Source organism: Oryctolagus cuniculus, chromosome 1 (genome assembly GCF_051225735.1).
Source record: "Oryctolagus cuniculus isolate XC-2025 breed Fujian yellow rabbit chromosome 1, ASM5122573v1, whole genome shotgun sequence".
NCBI classification, from domain to species: Eukaryota; Metazoa; Chordata; class Mammalia; order Lagomorpha; family Leporidae; genus Oryctolagus; species Oryctolagus cuniculus.
The window spans coordinates 55537265-55554480 of NC_142867.1; the positions used below are offsets into that span (position 1 = coordinate 55537265).

Here is a 17216-nt window from a genome sequence, read left to right on the forward strand (position 1 = left end):
GCAGGGAAGTGGGTTTTCTCCGGAGCCTGCATGAGGAACTCAGCCCTGCTGCCCTGTGCATTTCAGCCTCTGGGGTGGAGTTTTGACTTCTGACCTACAGAATTGTAAGATAATAAATTTGCGAGTTTGAGGTGATCGGTTACAGCAGCAGGGGGTGGGAATTCATACAGGAAGGGAGGAATGTTTTCTGTGGGTAGGGGAGGCATAGGTTTCTGAAGGAGGGGATATTTGAACTGGGGGTTTTGAAGAATGAATAGGAGTTTATCAGCTTTAGAAAGGGGAGGGCAGAGGATTTGGGCAAAGGGAGTGAAAAGGAAGGTGTGTTTGGAGGTTAGCTGCTGTCCTCGTTGTCAGAGCATAAGGCTATGAAGGCTGGGGTGGCGGCAAGCCGGAGAGAGGGACCGGGGGCTTCACTCAGACCTGGTCCCCCAGCAAAACGGAATCCCTGAAGGCTTTAAGAAGGGGAAGGACCGGAGATTTGTGTTTTAGCACAACTGCTGTCATCGTGGAGGGCGTGGGGAGGGGCCAAGATGGGAAGCAGGGAGACCAACAGCCCAGTGAGGCTGTGGTCATGACGCTGGACGCACAGAGCCGTGACAGGGGTGACAACTGTGGGGAGAGGGAGGTGGACAAAGGCACTTCTGACCTGGGATGGGCAAGCCTTGAGTCATGGCGCATGGAGGGTGGCAGAGATGGAGGAGCCAGGATGGCTTCTGGTCTTCTCTCCTGCGTGCCACTCACGAGGAACCCACAGGAGAGGGCTGGGTGGGCAAGAAACAGTGGCTGTCTCTGGGACTAGTGTGTGCAAGGGACCCCTGGCCAACTCAGGGAGGGCTGGCAAAGGCATGTGGCAGTCAGGTGTCCGTCACCACGCTATCATGCAGTGATGTAAATGCGTCTAGTTCCTTCTCCCTGGCAGGAGTAAGAGGCAGAGGGGCCTGAGATAAGTCCTGTGCTGGCCAGTGTTCCACAGCTCGCTAGCCTGGGCTGGGAGTGGGGCTGCTCTACTGTCTTTGCTGGTTTCCAAGGTACAGATCCTCCTGTAGTGACCGAGTTGAAGCTGTGAGGTGGCAGCCCTGCCGAGGCCCTGGGAAGGAGTGGGCTGTGTACAGACCTCCCACTCCACAGGGACAGGACAACGACACCATCTCCGGGCACAGACAGTGAGAAGGCAAACGTGGTAACGTCATTAGAAAGTGGTTATTTTAAATATTTATTTCCGTTGCTTTTAATTTAATTTATTTAATTACGCATCTATGTAATTTAATTTTAGCAATGTCTGTGTTTAACAACCGGTTCATGGAATTCTTGAAAAGTTTACTCAGGCTTTCGCAAGCTGGTGTAAGGAGGCCACGGTATGCCGCTGCAGAGTTCACGAGGGAAGAGCCTAGAATCCCTTACTTCTCAGCCAGGCTCAGTGAGCCCCAGGAGCCACTCCTGGGCAAGGCAGGGACATGGCCTGGACCGTGAGCCGGCCCCTGGGCCTCCGTGTCTTCCCAGCGACCGACCCCTTGGGGCCCTGCCCCTCCTGGGGTCTCTCCGACCTACAGACCCAGGAATACCTTGAGGTCCTGGAGCCCAGGCCCGTGCCCCATGGCCCCCTGAGGCAAGTGCGCTGGGCAGCCGGGAACCAAGCAAACCAGGAGAGATTTGTCTGCTGGGAGCTCGATGGGAGGCTCGGACACATTTCTGCTGTCCTCGCTGCCTTTGAAGTGCCTCCGATTGAGCAATTGCACATATTTCCAAGAAGAAGAAATGTTTTTCGAGTGTACTTATTTTAAAAAAAGAACTGCTGAAGTGAACAAGCTGGAAAGGAACCTGGAGAGCTGTTTTAGCTGATTTCCTGGTCTGGCCAGGGGAGCAGGGGCAGCGGGGGCAGGGAGCTCCAGCCGGGGCCTGGCTGTATTCCAGGGCAGTGGGGGAGCTGGATCTCAGGTCCCCAGCCCCTACTCTTTCCCCAGAGTGGCCCCTAAGTTCCAAGCAGCTCCCTGAGTCTGAAGAGCTGGGGTGAGGATGACGTCCTGGGCTCTTTGTTATGCATCCTGGCTGGCGGCTGACAACACATGCGCCCTGTGTCCTTCGCTGTTAGGTCAGGATGGCACCCTGGACCCTCCTTCTCCAGGGAAGTTAACCTGGCAGCCCCACTTCAGGCACACAGAGATTATCACGCCATCCCCGACCCCTGGGATGGGGGGACCCCCAGCAGGCTGTCTCGGGACCCTGCCTGTTGAGACAACCTGAATGGCTGTTTCCTTGCTCCGTGCTCTGCCCACAAGGTTGCATCTGGGACGCTGTCAGACTGGGGTCTACCTCCCTTGCCGGGGGGCATTGGACACAGGCCACTCCTGGGTCTCACCAGTGTCTGTGCTGTTGCCGCCTCTGCTGCACCCCTCCGGTCTCCCCTGCCCCCAACCTTTACGAGTCCCTGAGAAGGGTGATCTACCCACTCTGGGTCTTCCGCCCTGAATCTTTATTCTGTGCCCCAAGCCCTCCCTGTGCCCCTTTGAGACCCCCAGGCTAGGGCTTGACTTCTCACCCCCCCCACCCCCTGCTCCCTACTCCCGCGACCACTGCCCTCCCCAGGCCAAGGGGCACAAGATGGCCAGGCCATGGGCCCAAGGGAGGGGCTGTGGAAGGGAGGTAGAAGGCAAGTGAGGGGCCTTCCGCCCATCCTGGCCTGTGCCCTGCTGGCCTCAGCTCTCCTGTGCCCTCCCTTAGGGTGGCCTGGCATGGCCTGGCATGGTGGGGACCGACTCACTCCCAGGGCACCCCGGCCCACAGAGCCTATGAGATCTGCAGGGTAGAGAATGAGGCTGGAGAAAGCTGAGTTCTGGGAATGCCTCCCAGAGAGGGGGCAGGATCTGGCCAATGGAGCGGTGCTCAGGGCCGGCCTCCCTGAGCACAGCTCCTCTCTGCTGCCCATGAAGTGTTCCTCCACCTCCCACCCCTGCCCTTCTCCTCCACTCACCCCTGCACTGCAGGTCTGCTGGCAGGAGAGACACCGGGGCCCAATGTGTTGGGTGTGGCTGTGCCTCTCCAGTCATTCATCTGTCTGCTTGTCCGCAGCTGTGCGGCCGGATACTGGGCCAGGCCCTCATCCAAGAGAGGTTCTGCGCTAGGCCACAGCTCCCACTCATACAAGGGCAACCTCTATCCTTGGGGAGCCATCAGCAGCACAGGGTGTACATAGAACAAGGGGCTTTGCAGTCAGAACCGGGATGACCACAGTACAGGTGTGGCAGGACAGTACGGCAGGCCCCGAACGCCCACGGCACAGCAGGGGCCCTCTCTCTGCCCGGGAATGTTTGCAGAGTGACTCTCAGTGCTTTCTGGCAGCCACGGGTTGCCAGCCAGTGTGAGTGTGTCAGTGTCCACTGCACGCACAGCTGCTGTGGCCGTAACCACGGTCCTGTCTGGTGATCTTTCTGCACGTGTCTATGCACCGGCAAATCTGGGTCTTGGCTGGGTTTCAGCGATGCTGCCCCCTGCAGGGATCGCACTGAGTCCACGCTCCATGCTATGTATTTCCTAACTTAATCCTTGCAGCACCTTATAAGGTAGGTGCTGTTACCCCGATTTAACAAACAAGGAAGCTGAGACTGGGGTGCTTAATCCTGCCAGGGAGGGGCTGAATGAGAGTCAGAATGAGTTCCTAGGCCTCCCAGCGTTCAAGGCCAGGAAGCAGGATGGGGCTTTCTGGAGGTGGACCCCCGACTCAGGCTCCCCTTTCCACTAAGAACCAGGAGGCTGCCGTGTGAGGCAGGGCCCTGGACTAGGGTTTCCAGAGCCTTCTCTGACACTGACCCTCGCCCATAGGTGTGGTCTTGGCCGACGTCCTGCCCCGTCTGGGTCTGCAGAGGTGGGGGCCAAGGGTGGCCGTCCCTGTGGCCCTGTGGCTTGCAGAGGGGTAGAGGGGCATGTGGGCGGCTGCCCCCCGGTGCTCCTCTCCGTCGAGTTCTTCATCCAGCGATAGGGCAGCGGTATTAATAGCAACCTAATCTTTTTCACATTCTTTGTGCTGCTAAAATGAAAGCAAAAATTCAAAGCTGGAAGAACAAAAAAACTCCCTTCTGAGAATACTTAGTCATTCCAAAGAGGTCAGTGGTGGTTGGGGTAACCCCTTGCTTCCCAGAAGGGCCTCTGGGCTTCTTCCCTTGACCCCCAAGGATGAGCAGCCCATGGGCCAGCCTCCTGCAATACCGTGCTGTCTTCTGGGAGAGGCTACTGTGTGCCAGGATGTCCCCAGGAGCCAGTGGCCCTGCCCAGAGTGGGACAGGCAGAGTCCCACAGTGGACCCCAGCACCGCCGTTCATGGCCATGTGACGCTGGACAAGTCCCGGGGCCTCTGCTTCCTCACCATAACACGGTTCTCACGATAGCAGCGATGGTACTGCCATGTGCCATCTCCCAGGGCTGCTGCAGGCCCTGAAGGGAGGTTCCTGGAAGACCACTTCTAACCCTGGGCTCCTGCCTAGGGCCCCTGCGGTTGCTGGGCCACAGCAAGCCCTGGAGGCCTGCGGGGGCGAGGCTCGCTCTGCCATGAGCCTTCCTGGGGCCATGGCACAGTAGGCCTCTCCCACTGCCTGCTGAGTGCAGGATGGAGGGGCTGCTCCTCCTGTCTTCCTGCCCTGCCCCTGCCCCCCACAGGGTCCCATGGCAGCTATGCCTGGGGGTGGGGCCTGTGCTATTCACCTGCTGCAGGCGGGGCTTCCTGGAGTAAATGGCTGAGGGACGAGCCGCTGGGCAGGTATACGAATGGAAGCTTGGGGGGGAGAGGGTGGATGACAGGGGATGAACGGATGAAACTGCATGGGCCAGCCAGGGACCTGTTGCCTCTACCTGTGAGCTCACCCTTGACAGCCAAGGCGATGGAGCTGCCTCCTCTCCTTGGCCTCCCTGGGACTACACAGTCCAGGTCCTCCTGGGGGACAGGGGCCCCACGCAAGATCTTCTGCAGAGTGGAATGGAAAGAGGATGACAGGCCCCAGAGTCAGATGAGCCTGGACCATAACCTTGGCCTGCTACAGCCTCACTGTGTGATCATGAGTGAGTTGCTGAACTTCTCTGAGCCTTTGTGCCCCCCTGGGTTAAACGGAAACCGTGAAACCTTTCCCAGGGGGTCAAACAAGATAGCCCTTGAGATGTCCCCAGCCCTGCCTCGGTTCTCCCTCTGCAACTCAGAAGTGCCCGCTGAGCAGAGGTTGAACAAAAGGGCTGTACACTAGCTTGCTTTCTCTCATGAGCAGAGGTGTGGCTTAGGGACCTGTCACCTCTTGGGTTGCACGAATGATTGTCTAGTGAGCCATCCCTACAGAGGTTCTTGTACAATGTGTGCCAGGTGCAAAAGCCCCAGGAAAGTTGTTTCTGCTCTTTGCACCTCAGTTTTGCTTCCTGTAAAATGGGCCATATTCCACTGGATGCACTGGCTGGGGCTAGCGTGAGTGATGGACTCTTGGAACCAACCCTTCTAACCCTTTACCGACCAGGCTGGAGAGGCAGCAGGAAAGGCCCAGGAAATGGGTTAAAGAAGGCATGGTTCGCAGGCCGAACAACACGACTAAATAGTTTTGCCTTTTATGGGCCAGAGCTCTAGATCACCACTTCCTGAAGACCGTGCTCTACAAATCCGTGATGGATTTGAGGTCCGCGTGCCCACGAGCTCTGGCGGAACCCGGATGTCACCCTGGGGGAGCGACTCTGCCTCTACCTTGCTATTTTAAGCAGCGCGTTTATAATAATGGATGGGAGAGAAGGCAAATAGGGCAGGCGCAGCGTGGGAATGGCCGCAGCAGGTGGGGCTGTTGGGGTGCCCTGAGGATTCGGGGTTGCCGCGTGTTCAGGGGTGGGACCGCAGCCAGCATCCACTCTGCCTTATCCTGACAGCAGCCGAGATCTTACGGCCGGTCTGGCTTCATCCGTGCCCGGCTTCTTTTCTGACCCGAGGACTGGCTTAAGATCTTTCCTGCAGAGAGGGAGATGGAAGAAGGGAAGGGGAGGGCTAGTGAATGAAAGGTTTCGGTGGAGACTTTGGAACAGGCTCTGGAACGCTCTGTGTGGAACCATCGGGTCTTGTTGTTTGTTGTGACTAGCAAGGGCCAGGGTTTCAGGGACTCCCAGGGACAGAAGAGGCCCCTGTAGTGGTCGGGAATCCTGGGCCTCTTGCCTGAGTCTTTGCTGGAAGTCTCCCGGGCATGGGAGCTCGTTACCTCCAAGAGCCACCTGTGTGCGGTTCCAGCCACAAGGGAAGCCTTCGTCTGAGCTGTGCTGTGGGGACAAGAGCAGCACGCGAAGGCATTTCTGGATCTGTGGAGCGATTGCACTTCCTCCGGCACCTTCTCTTGTCCAGGCTAGAGCCGTCTTGTCCTGTAAACACAGATCCTCGTCCTCCTTCCTTCCTGGACACGCCCCAGTGTGTTTAAATCCTTCTTCGCAAGCAGAGGACTGTGTAGTTCATGTAGATTAAGACACAAAGGAAAAGCGGAAGCATCACCTCCCAGTGGAAACCATACTCTCATTAAGACAACCTGGCGGCCGGTGCTGTGGCACAGTGGGTGAAGCCACTGTCTGAAACACAGACATCCCATGTGAGCCCCAGTTCAAGTCCTGGCTGCTCCTCTTCCAATCCAGCTCTCTGCTATGGCCTGGGAAAGCAGCAGAAGACGATCCAAGTCCTTGGGTCCCTGCACCCACGTGGGAGACCTGGATGAAGTTCCTGGCTCCTGGCTTCAGCCCGGCCCAGCCCAGCCCAGCCCCAGCTGTGGTGCCCATTTGGGGACTGAACCAGTGGATGGAAGATTCTCTCTCTCTGTCCTTTCTTCAATTTGTAATTCTATTTTTCAAATAAATAAATATTTTTAAAATTTATTTTTTATTTATTTTAAAAGGAAAGTTATAAAGAGAAGAGGAGAAACAGAGAGGTCTTCCACCCACTGGTTCACTCCACAAACGGCTCCAATGGCCAGGGCTAGGCCAAACTGAAGCCAGGAGCCAGGAGCTTCCTATGGGTCTCTAACATGGGTGCAGGGGCCCATGTACCTGGGCCATCTTCCACTGCTTTCCCAGGCACATTAGCAGGGAGAGGGATCAGAAGCGGAGCAGCCAGACTTGAACCAGCGACCATATGGACTGCTGGTATCTCAGGTGCAGGCTTAACCTGCTATACCACAATGCCAGCCCCAATAAATAAATGTTAAAAAAAAGACATCCTGGACCCACACATCCACCATGCATGGTTATAAGAGATTTCCCAAGAGGCACACACCATTTCTCCACTAGACTTGCGGTTTGTGGGTTCTCTTCTGCTACCCTTAACCTGTGTGACTCACCCTTACCCAGCACCACTGCTGTCATCGCTGCAGAAGCCCAAGTGGAGACACTAGAAACTGATCATAGAGCTCATCTGGAGAGCTGTGGTGCTCAGCTGATTCCTACAGAACCACTCAAGGCAGGAGACAGACCCCTGAGAGCCAAGGGCTTCTCCCTTCCCCAGCCCCTCTCCTCTGCTAGGCCCACACTGTTGTGTTTGGAGAACTTGTACGCACATTGCTGTGTTCGTGGCTCCACTCAAATGCCCACTTCACTCCCAATGTGGAATTTTTGCTAAAACTGCATTGCAGCAGCCCAGCCCCTACAGCCAGGAATCCCGGGCTGCGGTCCTGCAACTTCCCACTTTCTGAATGTTTATCCCGTTACCCGGATTTCCAGCCGCCCCCCACACCTCACCCCATGCTCCTCGAGGGCCAAGACCATGTCCTTGTCATCTTTGGGTGACCAGCTGTTCACACAAGTAAGGCTGAGTAGACATAAATCAAGTCTGTGGGGTAAAAGAACGCGTTGAGTCCAAGATGGTATTTCTTGGGGTGACCAGCAGGGGTCGCCCCAACTGTTGCAGAGCAGAGAATGCAGAAAGCCAAGGTGGTGGTCACATTGACAAATTGTGGACCCTGGAGGCCTCTGGTTCTAGCAGCAGCAGTCAGCAGCCAGTTTTAGATGCATCTTTTGACTATCCATGGTGACTCAGACCCCAGGCCTGGCCCCGGACAGCTGGCTCCGGCATGCCCTCGCTGGGCTGGGGCTGATGTCTGACCGAGGCCTGCAATGCAGCCCTCTGGCTTTGGGGCCTCTGTGGAACAAGAAGGGCACCTGACATCCTAGGAGGTGATGGGACTTTCTGCCTCTTTCTCTTGCAGCTGCCAGTGAGCAGCAGCACGTTGCATGGGACACAGCAGGGACTCAGCAAACGACGGAGCCCTCTGTTCCCACCCATCCCCCTGCCATGGGGAGCGGAAGTCAGGGAACCCCACCCCTGGGTTCCCACCCATGTGGCAATGGAAGGCTGTGTGGTGTAGTAGAAAGAGCCCTGGCCTGGAGTCTGGAGGACTGAGGACAAATGCAGAGCTCCTGGTGTGATTCGGGGCGGGACACTCTCTCCTCTTTACTATGGGGGTCTTAATGTCTCAGTCAGAGGCCACCACGAGAACTCAATGAGATGATGCCAGTAGTGCTCCTGGGAGGGTGGCTGGCACCCAGTAGGTCCTCATCAAGTGACACGCCAGTAACCACTCAGGTCCCGAGGAAGCAGCCGCCGTCCGCTGTGGCTGAGAGGAGGTTGAAGTACGTTGCTCTCCCTTCTGGGATAGCTGTGTTTACTGTAAGCACCAAATTAGATGCACAACTCCCAAGGTCACCTCTGACTTTGTAAATAAAGCCAGAGAGCGGGAGGAAATGCAACTCCAGCCCCCCTCCCTGGCCCCACTTCTCCTCCAGTGCTGATGCAAACTCAAGCAGGCTCTGGCTGTGGCTGTTGGCTCCTGCAAATGGAACCCAGCTTGGGACAGGAATGGGAAAGGATTTGACTTGTCCTTTTGGCATCTCCCCAGCCTGCGGAGCCCAGGCCTCTTGGAGCATCTTGGGGGCTGACGCAGCGGAGGTTCCGGGCACACGCGGCCACTCCCGCCAGGAGGCTGCCATGCCCCACATTCCCGAGGACGAGGAGCCCCCCGGAGAGCCACAGGCAGCCCAGAGCCCTGCCGGCCAAGTAAGTGCCCCCTCTCTGCTCGCGGCTAGCCTGGCTGGAGGCCGAGCCGTGAGCCCTGGGCTGAGACCACAAGGTTTGCTGGCAGCCTGTGCGGGCTACAGCGGGCGCCTGGGGAAGGTGTGTGGCGTCCGCACCAGGGAGCACAGTACCCGGAGCTCATTGGAGCTGCCAAGGCGCACCGTGTAGGCTGCGTCTGACGGAAGCCTCACGGGAAGTCAGACCTTGTTAACCCTGCAGGCTGCCTCCTAAACTGGATGTTGACCCAGAGCTGGGCTCTCAGCACAGAGCCGCATCAGGCCAGCCGAGTGGGCAGCAGCAAGCGCCCACTCACTAAATGCATGTCCAAAAATAATGATCAAAATGTCCCAGGAGAGAGTGCAAAAGGTGTTCAGCAAGATTGTCATGTAAAACAGGAAATGGTGAAAATAGTGTCATAAAAGGGTCTCATTTTGAGATTCTACTGCACGAATGAAATCCTGTTATTTTCGCTCTAAGCTATATGCCAGTTTTTGGGTTGAACAAAATCAAGCATTGATTTTGGTGTTGCTATATCTAGTTTTTCCATCAACAATACCTAGTTATTCCACCTGGGATAACATGTTATTCACCCCTAACTTGGTAGCACTTGCAGGAAGAGATGGCTCGATAGTGCCAGGCTTATCCATTTTTCAGGGGTCTCTTGAAATCCTTCGCGACCTGAATCGCTGGCCCTGGAAGCAGCTCTCCCCCCGCCCCAGCCTTGGCATGTTGTCTTCATTCGGTCCCTGAGCCACTGCCCATACAGTTCTCCAGCGCTGTGTCTGTTCTGGTTTCGTGGGCTCTGCAGTCAGCGTGCACTGGATGACATCCCGCAGCGTCCCCACTGGCCCAAGCCACAGGCAGAAACGCGTGTTAGTGAGGGCAGGATGTGGGAGTGAGCATCATTTTTGTAAATGGGCGGGTTCGTCGCGACTGTTTTCACTTTATGATGACATTTGTTTCCTTGCATATCATAACTGTGTGAGCTGGATAGTAAACACTCGGGAGGGAATGGCCCCGAGTCCGTGAGGTTGAGACATCGCAGAACTGGCAGCCTTGTGAGTGGGGAGATGCCCTTCCCATGAATGTCTGAGTGACAGTGGCTCCAACCCCACCCCTCTGGCTGCAGATGGAAGCTCAGGGTTTTATTGAGTCTCCCGTCCCCACCCAGGACGCCTTGAGATCAGAAAGCTTGGTGATTAGAGCAGGAAGCCATGACACAGAGGGCAGCACTCCCCACGTGACTGCCCCAGAGCCCCAGGTTGCGCCTGGCTTGGGGTCTGTCTCCTCAGTGTCTCTGTGCCCCAGCCTTGAGCTCCCCTCACAGTGGTCATCTCTGAGCCCTTACAATTCACAAGGACAGGTCTGGGAGCCAGATTTTCATGCAAAATTTAGCTCCTTAATCCTGGACAACTCCCCCAAACAGCTGTCCCAAGACTCCACACATTCCTGCAGAAATAAGAATAATAATGAAAGAGCAGGGAAAACACAGCTCCCTCTGTGAAGGCAGCCTGTCGCCCTGAGTTCAGTTCTTCCTGGTTCCAAACCTCGGGAGCATAGCAGCAAGGCAACTCAGAAACCGGCCGGCCCCTCTCTCCCCGCCATGTTTCAAACCACTCACTGGCAGGGCTCCCGCAGGTGAGGGTGGAGAGTCTCCAGGGGTGGCCCAGTGTAGTGGGGAGGCGGGGGATCCTTGAGTTAAAGGGCCTGGATTGACTGGCAGGAGCCCCAAATTCCAGCTCCCTACAAGGTGTCTCTCAGTGTCCCAGAGCCAGAGTAGACGAAAGGGTAGGCCCTGCTGGCCGCTGTCAGCCCACCTCCCCCATGGCGCGTTCTGGGCTGGTGGGCAGCCGAGGAGACTGGAAGAGTGCTCGCAGAGGTTCAGAGCTTCTGCCTCCCAGGAGCCCAGCACAAGAGAGACCCGTGAGGAACGGAGGTGGGCCGGAGCCAGGCGGCCCAGGGCCCAGGAGGGAGGCCGCAGTGCACAGGGCCCGGCAGTGAGACCACACTGGCCTCGAACCCCAGCTGCTGTTCCACATCCTGTCACCCAGGGACCCAGGGACCCGGTCTATGAACTTTGTGTCTCAGGTTCTCTGGATGTCACTCATAAAAAGCATTCGCTTCTGCCTCCCAGCTCCGCCTGTTCCCATCAGCCCTTGCCTCAGAGCCCCCAGCTCTGCCCATTCTCATCAGCCCTTGGTCTGAGGCACTATGGAGCTGGGACGGTTTCAGCCCCTGACCGAGGGCCACCTAGGATTGAAGGATCCTTCTCCTTTCTGCCCTTACAGTCAGACGCCATGGGCGGTGCAGTCAGCCTGCGCCCCATTACGCCCAATGGACAACCCCCACTCAGCTTCTCGGGCGTGCTGGGCCTGGGGAGGGGGTCAGCGGGGCTGGGGCCTCTGGCCTGGAGCGAAGCAGGCAGGGGAGAGCATCCTTCCGGTTTGCATCTTGTATCACAGCGCTGCACAACCCCATGCACAGGGACTCCTAGAGACAGAGGCCGCCACGCCACAGCCCGGCTCAGGCCATACTCGAGGACGCTTCAGAAAGTGTGCGGAAACACGGGGTTTACAAAATAAGCTTATTTTGGCGCAAAAACATTTTGAAATCCATGGGTAGTATATTTATGATATGTATTTTCCACAACTTTTAAAAAAGAGACTTATTTATCTAAAAGGCAGAGAGAGAAAGAGAGACACAGAGAGAAAGAGAGAGACACAGAGAGAAAGAGAGAGACACAGAAAGAGGTCTTCCATCCACTAGTTCACCCCTCAAATGCTGCAATGGCTGGGGCAGGGCCAGGCTGAAACCAGGAGCCAGTACTCCATCCAGGTCTCTCACATGGGTGGCGGAGGCTCAAGTACTTGTGCCATTTTCTGCTACTTTCCCAAGTGCATTAGCAGGAAGCTGGACTGGAAACAGAGCAGCCAGGACCCAAACCAATCACTGATATGGGATGCTGGCATCACAGGCACAGGCTTAATCCATGGCACCACAATGCTGGCCCCTCAATGACCTGCCCCCTTTTTCTTTCTTTCTTTTTTTTTTTTTTTTAAGATTTACTTGTTTATTTGAAAGTGAGAGCTACAGAGAGAGAGACAGAATCTTCCATTCACTGTTTTTTTTTTATTTTAATTTAATTTAATTTAATTTTTTTATTTTTTGACAGGCAGAGTGGACAGTGAGAGAGAGAGACAGAGAGAAAGGTCTTCCTTTGCCATCGGTTCACCCTCCAATGGCCGCCACGGCCGGCGCACTACGGCCGGCGCACCACGCTGATCTGAAGGCAGGAGCCAGGTACTTCTCCTGGTCTCCCATGGGGTGCAGGGCCCAAGCACTTGGGCCATCCTCCACTGCACTCCCTGGCCACAGCAGAGAGCTGGCCTGGAAGAGGGGCAACCGGGACAGAATCCGGCGCCCCGACCGGGACTAGAACCCGGTGTGCCAGCGCCACAAGGCGGAGGATTAGCCTAGTGAGCCGCGGCGCCGGCCCCCATTCACTGTTTTACCCTGAGCTGGCCACAATGGCCAGAGCTGAGTGAGGCCAAAGCCAGGAGCCAGGAGCTTCATCTGTGTCTCCCACATGAGTACAGGGGCCAAGCACTTGGGCCATCTTCCATTGCTTTCTCAGACCATCAGCAGGGAGCTGGATCTGAAGTGGAGCAGCCAGGACATGAACCGGCACTCATGTGGTAAGCCAGCTACACAGGTGGTGGCTTTACCCGCTACACCTCCACACTGTCCCTGCTGTGACCTTTTTAAAGACCAGTTGAATACATGGATTTCAAAATTTTTTCACCAAAAGGCAATGTTCTAATTACATTTTCCAAGAATGTTTTAAAGTCACACATGAGACACTCCAGTCTTCTTTGTGCTTAAAACATTTTAAAATTTATTTTAATTTCTTTGAAAGGCACAGAGACAGAGACAGACAGAAAGAAAGCTCTTTTGTCTGCTGGTTCACTCCCCAAGTACCTGTGACAGCCAGAGCTGGGCCAGGTCAAAGCCAGGAGCTCAGAGCTCAGTCCAGGTCTCACACACGGGTGGCAGGGACCCAAGGACTTGAGTCCTCACTGGCGACCTCCCACAGCATGCAGTAGCAGGAAGCTGCAACTGGAGGTGGACCCAGGCCTCAGCCCCAGGCCCTCTAACATGGGATGCAGGTGTGCCGGCAGCGTCTTCACCACTGTGCCCAGGCAGACATAGATGTGTCTCCCTGTCTTCCAGAAGCATCTACGGCTTAACATCACGGCAGCACTCAGCTCACCGTGGTGCTCCTGCCCCGCCTCCCCCAGCTTTTAAGCAACTATGAGGAGTCTGGGGTGCGCTCTGCACAGCAGCCCTTGGTGTGTGGGCCTCGGAAGGGGTCATCTCGGGGAGCACCGAGATCCTCTGGCTGGGAAGCTACTGGGCTTCCTCCGCTTCAGCTTGGAGCCGGAGAGTGTGGGAGGTGCCATCAAAGCAAATCCCAGTGCTGTCCCTTTCTGGGTCAGCAGAGGAAGGGAGCCACCCTGGTTCACACTCTGCTGGTGGGCTGGGCTCAGAGCCAATCTTGCCGGTCTGGCCTTTTGGAAAGGAGAGTGACCGAGCAGCACTGCCTAAGCACCCTTCTGGAAGGCAAGGACGCCTCTGGTTCACAGGCACACAGGTGGAGGCAGCGCGGCAGAGTGGGAAGAGCCTGGTTTGCATCCTTGAGGGTGACTCTGGATAAGCTGCTCGTTCACCTTGCCCCCGCTTCCTCAGCCATGCAGTAAAGCTGTGAAGAACAGCTGGCTTTTATGGAGTACATACTATGTCCGAGTACTGTGGTTGTTGTGGACATTATCATTTCCTGTTCACAGTTCCTAGGAGTGAGCATGTAGCCCAGTGGTTAAGATGCCCACCTCCCACATCACAGCACCTGGAGTTGATAACCCGGCTCCAGCTCCTGACTCCAGCTTCCTGCTGCTGCGCACCTGAGAGGCAGCATTGACGGCTCATGTGGTTGGCTCCTGGCCACCCACATGGGAGACCTGGATGGAGCTCTTGGCTCTCAGCTTTGGCCTGGCCCAATCCATCTGGGGGAGTAAAGCAGTAGTGGGAACTCTCTCTGTCTCTATCTCTGCCTCTCATAAACAAATGATAGAGTTCAACATTTCACAATGCCTCTGTAAAGTCAGGGCTAGAAAAGTGATGAGCACTAGGTAACACAGCGACGTGACTGAGGCCAGATTCCAACCCAGGCAGCTTGCATTTAATTGCCAGAGTAATATGCATAGAGCTCCAAGCAAAGCAGCTGGCTCAGAGCTGGCGCTCAGTCCCTCATACCATGGAAAACGGGTGACAGAGAGCTTGCACGTGTATCTTGGCCATCACTGCTCTGATCGCCACTGCGAGTGAGGCAGGCGAAGGCTGTTATCCCCAGGAAAGTAGTGTCTTATCCAAGCCAGGGGAAAGAAGTGAACACACAGTTCCTGGTGTTTTCTAGACTAAATTCTTCACCCTCATGATCTCGGTTAACCTTCAGAACACTCCTAGAAGAAGCATTAACTATACCCATTTCACAGATCAGGAAGCCAGGGCTTGGAAAGGCTAAGTTGATTGCCCAAAAGTCACATAACAAGGAAGCAGCAGGGCCTAGATTCCACGTCTCACGGTGATGAGCCAAGGAAATGGGGCCTCCACTACTTTTTTTTTTTTCTTGCCAGAAAATACTCTCTGAGACTAAAACGGAGATGGAGCACACAGGAAAGGGGGAACGATTACCCTTCCGTGCGACAGCTGCCCCGTACACGTGGAATGGAGGTGCACCCACTCCACAGAGCACTAGCTGTGCAGGGCCCTGCTCCCTTGCTGTCCAGTGGCACTGCTCTCCCATCGGATTTGCTCTCGTGCCCTCCGTGACCTCTGACCAGGAGCTAGAGGGCCTCTGTTTTGTGCCATCTTTGGGAACATCTGAAACTTAACAGCAGATCTTACCGCGTCAGCAGACTGCCGGCTCCTCTCTCCATTGTCCCTCCCCTGGGCCGCTCAAGCCCTGTCATCAGGGCCAGCAAGCAGGCTCTGTGTGCGCCAGCCTGTGGGCTGCCTGGGAACCCTGTGCACCCTCCCTGCAGGAAGAGGCTTTGTGACGCACGGGGTCCATTGTCTGCAAGGCCTGAAATGCAGACGAAGTGGATGATGCTTGCAAATCACTCACAGCCTGGTGAGGGCTGTGCAGGGCAGGGACAACACCCCTTCCCCAGTGAGAACCCTCTTCCCAGGCACTGCTCCCCGCACATAGTAACCCCACAGCTCCAGAGGTACGTGCGCTTAGCATCCCACTCTGCATACGCAGTAGCTGGGGCAGGTGAGGTCAGGCTGGTCACCAGAAACTCAGAAGTACCAGAATGTTCCAACTGAGGGTTTTGGCTTCCTCTTCCGGAGTTCATTCTGGTTTATGTCATCACGTCCCAGGCAAGAACAGCCTCAGTGAAGGCCTTCCCGCCAGCTCGCAGGTGCTTTCTTCCCCAGGGTCTTGTGGTAATGGCATTCAGAGGGTGGGAACTTGATGGGACTATGGTGTTCAGAGGCAGGGCCTTTGGAAAGTGATTCGATTACATTAGAGCGTTAGCCTGAATGGAGCCCCTGTGATTGACTCCTGGTGAATTTAGAAAGAGAGACAGACAGACACACACACACATGCTCCCTGTTCCTTGCCAGGTGATGCTCTGTGCCGCCGACCAGAAGGTTGATGCCAGATGAGGCCTGTATTCCTTGCAGCTCCAGAACTGCAAGCCCAGGTCAACTTCTTTTCTTTCTAACAGCTTGCCTCAGGTATCTCGTTATGGTAAGAAAAAAAGGCACTCATACAGATCTGGTATTGATGACATTTCCTGGGCACCTGCTACGTGGTCTCCCTTCTGCAAGGTAGATATTATTTTCTCTATTTTATACATAAAGAACCTGGGTCTCCATGAGGCCCTGTAGTTGGCAGAATTTGTGTGGCTGTGTCATGGTTGAGTGGAGATTTAATCCCAAGTTCCCTGATGAGGTGTTCCTGTCCCTAAAGCCAGTGTCCCCAACTCCAGAGGCCCCAGCGTGGTGTGCAGGGCTTGACACCCCATCCTCTGTGGAAGAGGCTTGGAAAAGGTTGAGAGGACAGCGCCAGCAGGCTGGCCTCTAGTGGTTCTGGTCTCAGCGTGAGAGTTGTGAGGTTCCAGCTCTGGAACTGCCTGGGATGAAGCCCAGTGTTTTGTTAAATGGTAGTGGTTACAGGCAGGAGTGCACATTACAATGATTTGTCCTTAGCTCCTATTGTGAGCAATGGGTGGAGTTCCTGATGGGAGTCCATTGTTCTTTGTTCCTCTGTCAGAGTGTGTGTGAGCTACCTGGGGCCAGAGGCTGTGTCCTTCATTTTTGTGTCTCCAATGTTCAGCAGAGGCTCCACCATGGAGTGAGAACTTACAGAAGGAAGGAAGGGAAGAGGGAAGAGAAGGAGGGAGGGATGAAGGGAGGGAGGGAGGATAAACTGATGGATAGGTGGGTGGATAGGTAGGTGGATGGATAGGTGGGTAGATGGAGGGGTGGGTGGGTGGATAGGTAGGTGGATGGATAGGTGGGTAGATGGAGGGGTGGGTGGGTAGATAGGTAGGTGAATGGATAGGTGAGTAGATGGAAGGGTGGGTGGGTGGATAGGTAGGTGGATGGATAGGTGGGTAGATGGAGGGGTGGGTGGACAGGTAGATGGATAGGTGGCTGGTAGGGCAGGTGGATGGTTGGGCAGGTAGATGGAGGCGTGGGCGGATAGGTGGATGGGTGTGGTGGTGTGATAGGTTGAGTAGCTGACTGGACAGATAGATGATTACCTGGCTAGACTGCAGGGCAGGGGAAATGGGAGGAATGGCGTCAGGCAGGGAAGCAGGAAGGGGAGGTTGGGGCCATGGGTGGGTGCTGACCGGCTGGCTGAGTGATGCTCCGTGGACCAGTATGAGAGTCCATCCCCCTGAGGTCTGTGAGCAGGAGAGTGATGAAGGAGGCGGGACAGGGACAGTGTGGTCATGGCTGATCCCTGGCGTCCAGGCACAGAAAGGACAACCGTGGGAGAGAGGCAGGGCAGGGTCTGGGGGCATGGCAGGATCCCCAGGGGTGGACACTGGGGGCCTCCCAGGAGCAGTGGACTTGGCCCTTTGTGCTGGGC

The 17216-nt window shown here is 55.8% G+C and overlaps 1 protein-coding gene across 8 annotated transcripts in view; it reads left to right on the forward strand.

Moving 5' to 3' along the window:
• Window positions 1–17216, forward strand: part of IRAG1 (inositol 1,4,5-triphosphate receptor associated 1) — a 128983-nt gene that overhangs the window by 35648 nt on the left and 76119 nt on the right. For 5 of the 8 annotated variants that reach the window (XR_016231293.1, XM_051851398.3, XM_017345354.4 and 2 more), the window contains exon 2: window positions 8880–9037. The exons of the other annotated variants lie outside the window; for them this stretch is intronic. Coding sequence is in view for 4 of the 5 variants with exons in the window: in XM_051851398.3 (XP_051707358.3) it covers window positions 8880–9037 (158 nt within the window). In the remaining variant the exon portion in view is untranslated. The remainder of the gene's footprint in view (window positions 1–8879; window positions 9038–17216) is intronic. 8 annotated transcript variants of the gene reach the window in all.